This window comes from Hemitrygon akajei, chromosome 2 (assembly GCF_048418815.1).
Source record: "Hemitrygon akajei chromosome 2, sHemAka1.3, whole genome shotgun sequence".
Lineage (NCBI taxonomy): Eukaryota > Metazoa > Chordata > Chondrichthyes > Myliobatiformes > Dasyatidae > Hemitrygon > Hemitrygon akajei.
In genome coordinates, this window is record NC_133125.1 from 64321410 (window position 1) to 64335190 (window position 13781).

Below are 13781 nucleotides of genomic sequence, written 5' to 3' on the forward strand. Positions count from 1 at the left end.
GTAGTAACAGAGAGCAAAGGCTCTTTATCTGAAGGCAGATAAACTGAATAAGTATGTTATGTCAGTCTTCAAAGTAGAAGACACCAGCAATATGCTAGAAACTTGGGGGGGGGGGGGAAATGCAGAAATGAGTCACTAAGTCAGAGTAATACAGTATGGAAACAAGCCCTGCAGCCCAACTAGTCCATGACAACCATAACATCCTTCTCACTCGTCCCAGTTGTCTGCATTTGGTCCATGACCCTCCAAACCCTTTCTGTTAATCTACCTATACAAATGCCTCTTCAGTGTTGCAGTTGTACCCACCTCAACCACTTCCTATCACAGCTCATTCCAGGTACTCCTTAACAGTGTGAAGAAGTTACCCTTCAGGTCTCTTAGATCTCTTCCCTCTCGTAGATGTGCTTTCTAGTTTTGGACTCCCCAACCCTGAGGAAAAGACTATATAACTGTTCATCTTAAACTTCTTTGAGGTCACCTCTCATTCTCCTATACTACAAGGAATAAAGTCCAGCATGATCATTCTCTCCCTGTAACTCAGGCCTTTAATCCAGGCAGTATCTTTGTAACCCTCCAGTTTGACAATGTTTTTCCTATCCAGGGTAACCAGAACTTTATACAACACTCCAATTGCAGTCTTACCGACAACTTGTCTATACTGCAACATTATGTCTATACTTTTAAACTCAGTGCCCTGAGTGATGAAGAGCAGCATGTTGATTGCCTTCTTTACCAAACTACACTCCCAGATGCCTCTGTTCCACAACACTCTTCAGTGCCCTGCCATTCACTGTATAAGTCCTACCTTAATTTGAATGTCCAAAATGCATCATTTCACACTTATTTAGGTTGAAAATCACTTGTTCTTCAGCCCATCTCCCTAATTGATCAAGATCTCTTTATAATTAATTGTAACCTTCTTCACTATCAACAAAATCCCCCAATTTAGTATGATCAGCAAACTTATTAATCGTGTCATGTGCATTCACATCCAAAGTATTTATTTAAATAATGAATGACGTGATATCCCCAACACTGGTTCCTGAGGTAGTCCACAAGTCACAGGTCTCCAGTCAGAGAATTGTACTTCAACCATCAGTTTGCTTCTTATCATTGAATCAATTCTGAATACACTTTGCTAGCTCCCCCAAATCTCAAACGGTCTAATCTTCCGGATCGACCTGCCATGTCAAACACTTTATTAAAATTCATATAGGCAACATCTACTTCAAGAGATTCCATAAGATTAATTAGATATAACCTCCTATGCACAAAACCATGCTATCATGTTGATTAGTGCTGATCAGACCTTGATTATCCAAGTGGTGAAAGATACTATCCCTTAGAACTTTCTTCAGTAAATTCCCTACGACTGAAGTCAGGTTCTTCATCCTGTAGTTCCCTGCCTTGTTCTCGCTGCCCTTGAACAAGTTTAGCTGGCTTCCTTAGAGGGAGCTCTTGCCTGACAAATCTGTTGGAATTCTTTAAGGAAGTACGAACAGAATAGATGGCCTATGACAGAGTAGTGCACATAATGAATAACCTCCTCTCAGGCTTCCAGCCAGGTGCTGGCATTACTTATAGCCGACATTTCGATGACAAACTCTGCCATCTTCATCAGGGATGAAGGTCGGGCATGTCTAGTCCAGTGCTATATATATCCCTGTCATGTGTCCCTCCTTATTGTTAGTCCTCATCCAATTAGATTTTTGCTGTCCCACCTTGTTTACAATAGAATTCCAGTACTTAGAGCGAGACATTCGTATTTGGTAAAATTCTTTTCCTCGAGTTTTATTTCAATGGCTTCCTTCATTAGGCAGTCCAAAAAGTCATTGGTGTGGCACAGTAGTTTTGTGCTGTTGAAGTCAATCCTGTGGCCATTGCTTATGCAATGTTCTGTTATCGCTTATTTCTCCGGGTAACCCAAATGGATACACCTCCTATGCTCATTGATGCGGGTCTCCCCGTGTGGCCAATTATATGCTGCTCTGCATTCACAGGGAATCCTGTAAATGCCAGCTGTCATCTTTGACCCACATAAGCTGGGATTTCAGCTTCCTTACGGGTTTGTGGATGGTATTAATCCAGTACTTCTTCAGGATCCTGCAATCCTCTAGAAACCTTTAACATATAGGGAAGGCAGGCAGTAGTGATGGATTCCTCCTCATTTTTGGGTTTCCTGGTTTTTTCGTCTGCCCTTTTAAGGGCCAGATAGATTTCCTTCACCTTGTAGCCATTCTGTAGGAATGTTGTGTGTAATCATCTTATTTCATCATGAAAATACAGGATTAATACTATCCACAAACCTGTAATCTCAGTTTATGTGGGTCAAAGATGACCTGGGACTTAGTTTGGCTAGAGTTTACAGGATTCCCTGTAACTGTGGAGCAGTGTATATCAGCCTTACTGTGGAAACCTGCATCACTGAGTATAGGATGTCATATCTGGGTTACCAAGAGAAATCGGCAGTAGCAGAATATTATGTACACAATGGCCATAGGATTGACTTTGATGACACAACACTACCGTGCTGCACCAATGGCTTTTGGGACCGTTTGGTGAAGGAAGCCATTGAAATTTCTAGAGAATAAGAATTTTAACAAAGACGGTCTCGTTCTAAGTAAGAACTGGAATATGATTATAAACAAGGTGGAATAGCAGAAACCTGATTGGTTAAGGACTAACCAATTGGGATGGATGGATGACATCGAATTAGATTTGCCTCAGCATTATTCCTGATGAAGATGGCAGAGTATGTCATTGAAACGTTGGTTAAAATTTATACCTGTACCTGGCTGGAAACCCGAGGAGAGTTTATTCATCATATTCGCAGGGAAAACACTGGATCGTTTAAACACACATGAGACTGCTGAACAAAATAGGAGCCATTGAATTATGGGAAAGGTACTAGCATGAATAGAAAACAAGTGGAAGGCAAAGAGTGAGAAAAAGGGGTCTTTTTCTGGTTGGCTGGTGCTCCCCAGGGATCAGTGTTGGGCTCTCTACTTCTCATGTTATATTTTGATGATCTGGATGATGAAATTTATGGCTTTGTGGCCAAGTTTGCAGGTGATGTAAAGATAGGTGGATGGGCAAGCAGTGTTGAGGTAGCAGGAAAGTATGCAGAAGGACTTGGATGAGTTGGGAGAATGGGCATAGAAGTGGCAGATGGAATAGAGTGTATGGTCATGCACTGGTAGAAGGAATAAAGGTTTGGCCTATTTTCTAAATGGGGAATGAATTCAGAAATTGGAGGTGCAAAGGGACTTGGGAATCATTGCAGGATTCCCTAAAGGTTGGTAGTAAGGCAGATGCAGTGTTAGCATTCATTTTGAGAGGACTGGAATATAAAAACAAGGATATAATGCTGAGGATTAATAAGGCAGACTGCATTTAGAGTTTTGTGGGCAGTTTTAGGCCCCATATCTCTGAAAAGATATTTTGGGCACATTTTAAGCAGTGGTTAATAGGTTCTTTATTAATAAGGGTGTGAAAGATTATGGGAAGAAGGCAGGAGAACAGGGTTGAGAGAGAATACTAAATCAGCCATGATTGAATATTGAAGAAGACTCGAAGGACCAAATTGCCTATTTCTGCTCAATATTAATTTATTTATCATATGCACATTGATACATTAGTAAAATTCACCATTTGCATTAACAGTCAACAGACCCAAGAGTGTGTTTGGAACGCCAACATAATGTGCCCATAATGCTCAGCAGAATAACACAAGACATACTGAGCAACAAAACAGCAACAGCAATACAAGCCCCGTTTTTCCCCTTCCTGCGCACACACGTACACAGTCCCCTCAGGATTGGCTGTCTTCTTCAGCCTCCAGACTGCAGCGGAGTAGGACTCTGCTCAGAAAGATTGGGCTTCAACTTTCCCAGTGGATGTGCAGAGGTTCACAAACTTGGGACTCTGGCTAACAGGCCTCGACTTCCAGACATCCAATTCGATCCTTGAGCTTTGATTCTCGGCATGGTCCCCATACTCTGAACTAAGCCTTGAATTCCTCTCACCGATTTGCAAACCCAGGGTGCCACCAGACCTTGTTCCTCCTGCCTACATGGAGCACTGTATCCAGAACCTGCTTACAACTCATTGACCTTAAGAGGGCTATCAGCCCTCGCCCATGTTGGTCTGCCGGCCTGACATCTGGCTGGATATTTAGACGTGGACCATAGATGTCCCACATCTGTGTCGCTTGTGTTCAAACATGGAGTGGACTATTAACTCTAATTTTCCCTCATCTTTGTTCCTAATCCTTCACTGACCCCTAATTCCCCTCTCTGTCCTCTACAACACTTTAAAAAAAAGCAACTAGGAAGCAACTAAATTCTAGCTATGATTTTAACAGCTCACATCAGTGCTATCTTAAGTATCCCATGTCTTCTGAAAAATTTTCAATGTGTTTTCAGTCTTTGTATGTCAGCTTGCTGCTAATTTATGTTGCAAGCTACAGTTGCATATGTATGTCATTAGCTGTGGATATCAGGATTAAGGGCACCCAGAAGAAATTTTGTTTGCAAATCAGTTGGGGGGGGGGGAAGATTAAATAACTGCAAAATTTTATTAAAAAGGTATGAATAATTCTGCATATCCTGATCTGCCCTTTCTCATCCATTCTCACTCTATATTGTTACGAACCCCGTAACTGGGTCACTTACCAGCAAAGCTAGAGAGTTCCGTTGAAGTCTGATGATACTATTTTTAACAGTATTTATTAGTAAAAATACACAAAAATAATGTCAATGCAAATATACAGATAATATACATCGTCAATACTAAATCTAAAAGTGCGGGTATAATAATAATCAATAAGAAATAAGCTCTATCATTGTCTAGGGGATAATGTATTGTCCGATGGAAATATAAAGTTCACTCAGTTCATGCAGGCTGCAGCCGTTGGGGACCGCTGTGTTGCAATGGTTGGAGAGAGAGAGAGATTTGGAGAAAAACTTGCCGGCTTTCCTTTTATGATTTCAATCCGTCAGGAGTCTCGTTGTCGTGGCCTTTCACTTGTGGTCTCTCCTTTAGCTAAGCCATTCTTCCGTGATGAGCCCGCCACCCTGGCAAAGGAGGACGCACACGAGCTTTCACCGGCGTTCGCTATAAAACGCTATCACGGGATTTCTAGCGTTTCTCCTGGTGCGTCTAAAGGGGTTGTTCCCCAGACCCCTCTTTTATACTTACTCACGGGGTCTCAGATGTCAATCAGGTTGGGATGATGCAATCCCTCAACCAGACCACTCTGGTTGTCCCCTGAGGGGATTCAATGAATAGTACAGTACTCAATACACAATTCCGTCTCCAAGAGACAATGGCCGTTATCAGTGGTTCTGTTCCGCTGAGGCCAGGACACATTCCAAATCTTGTGTATTCTGCGTGTCTCTCTCTCATTTCCTGAGTCCCAGACCCGAATTAATAGCGATCTTGCGATTCTCAAAAAGGAGGGGGCGACTTTGTACCCTTCAGCCCCTCAGAGTTGCGTCACATTCATAACAATATAAACAGATAAATGATCATTAAAAGATGGGGTCAGAACTGTAAGGTTTCATTTATTTTAAAACTTTGACCATTTGTGGAGCCTAAAATATATCTGACATAATTGTTGGGAATGACATGCATAGAACTGGCAGAAATTAAATTACATGAAAGATAGCATTCGTCATTATGTATGACATTGAATTGAATGGATTTGGAACATACAGCAGCTTAAAACCAGAGCTTCCTTCTAATTTGTTTTAACAAAGGATGAGGGGAGATCTTATAGAAACATATAAAATTATGAAAGGGATAGATAAGGTATAGGCAGGTAAGTTGTTTCCACTGGTAGGTGAGACTAGAACTGGGGAACATAGTCTCAAAGATTCGGGGGAGTAAACTTAGTTTGAGAAGAGAGGAACTGCTTTTCCCAAAGAGTAGTGAATCTGTGGAATTCTCTGCCCAATGAAACAATGGAGGCTACCTCAGTAAATATATTTAAGATAAGGTTTGATAGATTTTTGCATAGTTGGGGAATTAAGGCTTAAGGGGAAAAGGCAGGTATGTGGAGATGAGTCCATGGTCAGATCAGCCATGATCTTATTGAATGGTGGAGCAGGCTCAATGCACCAGATGGCCGACTCCTGCTCCTATTTCTTATGTTCTTATGAAAGGGATTTTTTCACTGGTGATGGTTCAATTCCATTTGCAGCTCTGCAAATAAGACAGTCCTTGCATGCGGAAGGCTTGTAGAAAATTAAGGGGTTGTCTGATGAATGGTAAATGAGAGTTGCTGTAACACAGTGCTATGCTTGACAATTACTGTGACCATCAATGTTTCCAAAGCTGAATCTTTCTAAATCTGTTTTGCGTGGCAGGGTGGGGGGGGGGGGGGGTACATTGGAATGGGTGAGTAGTGGGAGAAGAGGGAACTCGGTATGGTCAGAGTTGATTAGAAAATTAATTGAATAAGTCACATAACTACTACAGCTACAAAAAGTTAAAAATTTGGATTTCCAATGGTAAGTGACTTGTCTTCTGATTTCTTCAAAGTCTTTCCAGTATTTGAGATATAAATCAGGAATGTAATGCTTTCTGCTTGCTGAAATAACTGCATCACCAATACCTTCAAAGGTAGGCTTCTTTCAGGACAAAACAGCATTGACAACTCCGCCACCAGCCCAAAGATACATTCAAAGCACAGCACATCTCAGTTTCATTACATCTATAAAGTGCACTGCAGAATCTTACTTAGGGTACTTGTATCTCCAAAACTCACGATGTCTGTACAGAAAAAGGACAGGGGCAGCAGACTCATTGGAAATGCTATCAGCAACAAGTTCTTCTCCAAGAAGCACATTATTCAGATTGGCTTACTGTCTTCTTTGATAGTTATAAATCCTGGTACTTCAAAAAGATGGTTCATCTCCAGCATTGTTAAGAATTGACAGTAAAGGCTGATCTTCCCAGGAATGCTTACATTTTAAAGCTGAATTTTTGTGATGTGCAATGCATTGGTTATTTTTATTCGTCATCTGAAATAGTTAGGCCATTAAATTGTTTCCACCTGAGGATATTAAAGGAAATAGCTGCAGGAATGTATTAATTAATTATAATTGTTCAAAATGTATTATTTTTCAGTTATAAAAGGTAGTAGGAATTGTTTCAAATCATTAATTCCTTAGATCTATTAAAGAATACCATGTAGAATACATTACTGAGCTACAGGAACCTGGTGTTGATAGTGTAACTCTCACTTCAGCTAGCGGTTTAATATAGGGGATGATAGTCCCTGGCCTGGCCAAACTTAAGAAATCTTGTTTGGGTGGATGCTGTGCGATGTGTTCCCAGTTACAAATTGGTACCATGAAATAACAACTAGTACACAATATGCGATTAAATGATTGAGCTTTGTAATTCTTAATCTTTAGTAAAGAAAACAAAAAAGAAAAAGGGTTCATTCTCATGAAACAGTCTATTGCGCAAGGGTGGAGCTCACTGATAAGCCGTTTGTCCACCATTGACTTCCTCCGATCGTCGCTGACCTTCGGACCCTCGCTCTAAGTCCACTCCGTCCGGCGGTCTACCAACTCTCTCCATTCACTTCTTCTCTCCTCATCTCTTCCTGGCAAAAGACCTCAAATTCCTGGCTCCCAGACACTCAAAGAACAACCTCCTGCTTATCGGCTAGCATGCCTCGTTATCTCTAGTCATAACCCAAACATTGCTGCTACAGAGAAACCATCACCTCAGCAGTGGAACATTACAGAGAAGCCATTACATTAACAGTGAAACCTTACAGCATGTTACAATAGTGAGAAAATGTTTTGGAATACTTGAGAATAGTATGTGATTAGGGAGTATCGGCTTGTTTGACATAAGTAAAATCACTGAGGTGGAGACACAAGAGACTGTAGATGCTGGAATCTGAAGTGAAAAACAATGCGGGGGAACTCTGTAGTTCAAACAGCATCAATGGAGGCAAAGAGGTGGTTGATGTTTTGGGTCATACTGCTGAATTGTACTGAGTATAGAGGGAAGATAGCTAGTACAAAGATGTGAGAGGGAGGGATGAGCCAGGCAAGGTGAAGTTTGATTGGGGAGGGTATGGGGGTTCAGAAGGAAGGTGATAAATGGAACCAGATAGAGGAGAGATGGTAGACAAATGGAACAAGATGGAGGAATGCAGAGGAAGGGTAGGTCAGGGTAGATTGGTGTGTAAATCATAGCAGCAGGAATTGTGTCATTATGTTTGGATTACCAAAGGAGACTATGGGATTTTGTTCTTGTAGTTTACATTTTACCTGTAGCTATGGAGAAGGCAGAGGACAGACTGATCTTTACAGGAAGGGAATTGGAGTAATGTGCAACCATAAGCTCAAGATGTCTATTGGAGACAGATTGCAGTGGTTCTTAAAATGATCACTTTGCTTATGCTTCATCTTCCTGTTGTGGCCTTCTCTGCATCGAGAGCCCTGACTGTAACACATAACGTTGGAGGAGGTGCAGTAGACAAAGTTCGAGGAGATGCATGTGAATTTCTACCTCACCTGAAAGAGGTATTTAGGTCCCTGGATGGCGGTGAAGGAGGCACATAGTTCACCCTAACTTAATCTTACTATCCCCACCGCACCAGTACCTTTGTCCTCCCAATCTGTTTCCATCTGCCCTTCATCCTTGCCTTGTCGGGTTCCACATAAACTTTGAGCCTTTCTCTGGCTCCCCCCCCCCCCCCCCCCCCCATAGCCTGGCTTAATCTGCCCATTTCTTCTTGTTCCATTTATTTCCACTTATCATCTATCAGCTTGTATCTAAGCTTTGCCCTTCCCCTTTTCTCCTGACTCTGCCTGCCCATCATCTCCCACCACGGTTGATTCCCGCAATATCTACCAATGTAAGTATGACCCTTTGTTCTCTCACATCTACATACAGCCTGTCTTTCCTCTACACTCTCAGTCCTGATGCAGAAAATGACTGAAGTTTTGAATGAAGAATTTGAGGTTTTGAGTTCAATACTTAGTTTCTTTTTAATCACTGTTGGTCACTGAAAAGATTACATTGGTATCTTTTGGACGAATCATAAGATTAAATGCTTGTATCTTTTTTAAGAGGTCTTAAATGTTTTGAAAATGCCACCTTATTATGGAACTTGCTGAAAAATGTGCAATGATGAACAGTGATTTATTTTAAACTTGTTTTTTGCTTCTGTTTTATACAGGATAACTTTTTTTTACAATGTTTTGTTGTGATGACTTGGAAGCCTATGAAGATGACCTGTATCGTGAGGAGTCTTCTAGTGAAGCAGAAATTGATAGTGAAGTGGAGTTCCAGTTATACAGTCAAGTGCACTATGCAAACAATATTACTGAAATGAAGATGGATGAAAGGAAGAATACAGATAATGTAAATCTGGATACCACTTCAGTAAAAGATGATGAAAAGCAGTCAGCAAGACCTAGAAGACAAAATGTTTCCTCTGATCGTGATTTCATACTCATTTCAGATAGCTCTGATGTCATCATTCTGTCAGACTCCGAAGGCGATGATAGTATTTATACACACAAGGATGCTAAATCCACAGAACGTTACCTTAAGCAAGGAAAAGATCAATCTTTAGGAAAGCATGCACCAGGATCAGACACTGGTACAAATAACTCAACACCAGATGTGAATAGATCAAATGAAATGCAAAAATTGTATCAGTTGAAGGGCAGAACTTGTCCACAAATCCAAGAGAGTGAAAGTTCTGGAGCAGAGAGTGATGATAAAGAGATAAACAGTTGGACAATACTGGGAATTGATAGGGAGGAAAATGATGAAGACAATATCCAGATCAATGTTGTTAACTATGAAGCACTGAAGACGAAAGGAGGTAAGAAGTTTTTTTTTGAACAAATACAAATACTTTATTGTCACCAAACAATTGATACTAGAGCGTACAATCATCACAGTGATATTTGATTCTGTGCTTCGCGCTCCCTGAAGTACAAATTGAAGTAAATATAATAAAAATTTAGATTATAAATCATAATTAGAAAATAGAAAAGGGAAAGTAAGGTAGTTCAAGTCAGGTCCAGATATTTGGAAGGTACGGCCCAGATCCAGGTCAGGATCTGTTCAGCAGTCTTACCACAGTTGGAAAGAAGCTGTTCCCAAATCTGGCCGTATGTATCTTCATGCTCCTGAACCTTCTCCCGGAGGGAAGTGGGACAAAAAGTGTGTTGGCTGGGTGGGACTTATCCTTGATTATCCTGGCAGCACTGCTCCGACAGCATATGGTGTAAAGTGAGTCCAAGGATGGAAGATTGGTTTGTGTGATGTGCTGGGCTAGGTTAACGATCTTCTGCAGCTTCTTCCGGTCTTGGACAGGACAACTTCCATACCAGGTTGTGATGCACCCTAGAAGAATGCTTTTTATGGTGCATTTATAAAAATTAGTGAGGGTTTTAGGGGACAGGTCAAATTTCTTCAGCTTTCTCAGGAAGTAAAGGCGCTGGTGGGCCTTCTTGGCAGTGGATTCTGCTTGGTTAGACCAAGTCAGGTCATTTGTGATATTCACCCAGAGGAACTTAAAGCTTTTGACCTGTTCCACCTGCGCACCACAGATGTAGATGGGGTCGTGCGGTCCGCTACTCCTTCTGAAGTCAACAACCAATTCCTTCGTCTTGCTGATGTTGAGGTTATTGTCTTCGCACCATGCCACCAGGTTCTTAATATATACAGCATATCGGAATGTATAATTGAATGCAAGCAATGTCTCTAATCATTTATACTAAGAATCCTACAAATCAACAGTTGAAATTGCCAGAGGAAAGATTTTGCGCTGGTGAGAATTCAAAAGTAGGCATTGATTTTTATGGTGATAAACTAAATATAATAATGAAACCATTTCTAAATTCCACATCAGTAACCACATGAAATGTAAAAACTATAAATGTACACTACTATTAACATGTTAATTGAGATAATCAGTGGAGTATGTTTATAAACATTATTTTTAAGGTCATTTTGTTAAGTTGGACTAGATGTAGAAATGCCGCAATAAACCAAAATATGTGGATATAAGTAGAATGTCTTGAAATAGTCAACTGTAGCTTAGTTCAGTAATACCATTCTTGGTTTGGACCATGCCTCATTCAAGGACTTGAGTATAAAACAGTAAACCAAAATACTACAGATTCTATAATTGTGAAAATAGGAATTGATGAATGTACTCAGTAGTTCTGTGCTTGACCATTCTGCTGTCCATTCTCTATTCACTTAGCAGATCTGAGTGGTGGTTTCATAAAGTATATTTGTAGGGGGTGAGGGTAGAAATCAAAGGCAGCAGGAACAGAAACATAGGCTTGCTTCATTCTAATATCAGCATAGATGAAGGGTCTTGACCCGAAAAGTCAATTCTTCATTTCCCTGTACAAATACTGCCTGACTTGCTCAGTTTCTCCAGCCATTTGTTTTATTTTCTTGCTTTGGATTCCAGTATCTGTAGTCTGTTGTGTCTCCCTGTCCTTCCTGTTGTATGACAACTAGAATGGTACAGTCGGCCCTCCTTATCCTCGGGAGATTGGTTCCGAGACGCCCCCGCGGATACCAGAAATTGCGGATGCTCAAGTCCCTTATTTAACCTGAATCAATGCGGTGGACTTTAGGACCCAGCGGTACCCCGGACTTTATTTAACATGTTCAGTGTGGTGGACATTAGGACCCGTCGCAGCTCTGAATCCGCGATGTTTCAGTTCATGAAAATAATCACGATCACGATTGAAAATAAGGTGGAAGTAATAAAGCGATCGGAAAGAGGTGAAACACCATCGGTCATTGGAAAAGCGTTAGGCTACAGTCAGTCAACGATTGGAACAATTTTAATGGAACGTGTGAAGGGCCCTGCCCCGATGAAAGCTACAATTATTACTAAGCAACGCAGTGGTTTAATTATTGAAATACGTATGTTTCTTAAGTGTTTTACATGCATAGAAAGCTAAAATATGTACTATATACTAAGAAAAATGTTTGACTAACTGACACTAAATAATACCGGATGTACCCATTCCGACCTCAAATCCGACTTAGCAGACGGACTCAGGAATGGAGCTCATTCATAACCCAGGGACTGCCTGTACTTTTAAGTCATTTCTGGATTACTTATAATATCTAATTCAATGTAAATGCTATGTAAATAGTTGTTATACTGTATTGTTTTGGGAATAATGACAAGAAAAATTGTCTGTACATGCTCAAACAATGAGTGCTGGAGAGAGAACTTCCGGGTTTTCCTGATCCGCGGTTGGTTGAATCCGCACATGCAGAATCCACGGATAAGGAGGGCCGACTGTATGCAGTACTCCAGTTGTGGCCAAATCAGTGTTTCGTAACATTGTGCTCATGTATTCTGTGCCCTGACTAATGATGGCAAGCACGCTGTATTTCACCTTGTCTATCTGCATTGACATTATTGCATGAAGGTTCCTCTGTTCCTTGATACTCTTGGGGATCCTACCAATTATCAATATCTTAACCTTATTAGTTTTCCAAATACGTATCACCTTCAATTTGTCAGGTTGTTTTATCTGTTGTTGCTCTGTCTTTCTTCCTAATTTATCAATATCGTCCTGCAGCCTAAGATTACCTTCCTCAGTATCAACACCAAATTTTGTATCATATGTGAACTGTTAGGAAATGAAACAGAAAATCCACTGTGCAAAGGGATGGGAACATAATCATGATGTTATGGAGAAGAAGAGTTGATGGGTGTGCCAATGCCTATCAAATGCTTTTATTCTGTATTCCAACTGATCTGAAGAACACATTGGTGTACTGTCGTGATGTAGAGTGCTGTGTAGAAGCACCACATTTCACTTGATGTAGAGTGCAGTCTATCTGCCAGATATTCCAATGCATTTAGTATTTGCTTCTGTATACATTATTATTCTGCAGCTTGGTCCATCAAAATGGCTCAGAAATACAGAGGGGAGGACAAATAACCAGAGTTCTGAAGTTAGTTTCAGGCAATGTTGCTGAGTATCTGGAAGGGCATAATCGACAGTGTATTTTGTGATAATTATCATACTTCAATGACAATTAGAATAGTTTGAGAAAAGAAATTGATGGCGTAGGGTTGGATGACATAAACAATTGGTGGTGTTGCTGATGTTAAGGAGCATAGTCTTAAGCTACAGGATATTGAGGAGTGTTTAAGATGGGAGAAGGAATTTAATCCTAGTAATATCAGGTGGTTAACTAGCTGGTGGTGTAGTGCCATCAACTCTGGGTTGTTCTGGGTTCGAATCCAGCCCGCTCCTTGCATGCTTTCCATCCATGCTGGGTTTAGCATCAAGCTAGCAACTCATTCTCATTAAAAACAGACAAAATACTGCCCAAAGTTGCCGCCTGATGCACCACAAAGTGCGTGGAGGAGTAACAAGTATAAGGTGGAACCCTTTGGGAAGAGTAATAAGGGTAGCACATACACTGAATAGTAGGGCAATAGAAGCATTCCTAATTGATAGGTGTATCTGCATGTCAGTTTTAATGATTTACTGTCTATACAAGGACACTTGGGTCTGTATGAACACCAATGCTTTTTAATCACCGACTATTTAAAAGAATTCTTGGATGACATATCATTTTGCCAACTTGTCTTACATTTGTTGGGTCTTAGCCCATTAATTTAGCTTCTCTTAATGCTTATTTGAAGCTTCTCAGTATCCTCTTTACACTGTCATCCATCTTTGTATTATCTGAAAACTTGAATATATATGATTTGTTCCCCTCATCCAATTTGGGCATGCAAA

The 13781-nt window shown here is 40.7% G+C and overlaps 1 protein-coding gene across 2 annotated transcripts in view; it reads left to right on the top strand.

Moving 5' to 3' along the window:
* zcchc7 (zinc finger, CCHC domain containing 7) overlaps positions 1 to 13781 on the top strand; it is a 243492-nt gene that overhangs the window by 19955 nt on the left and 209756 nt on the right. For both annotated transcript variants that reach the window (XM_073024013.1, XM_073024018.1), the window contains exon 2: positions 9209 to 9862. In XM_073024013.1, coding sequence (XP_072880114.1) covers positions 9226 to 9862 — 637 coding nt within the window. In that variant the 5' untranslated portion in view covers positions 9209 to 9225. The remainder of the gene's footprint in view (positions 1 to 9208; positions 9863 to 13781) is intronic.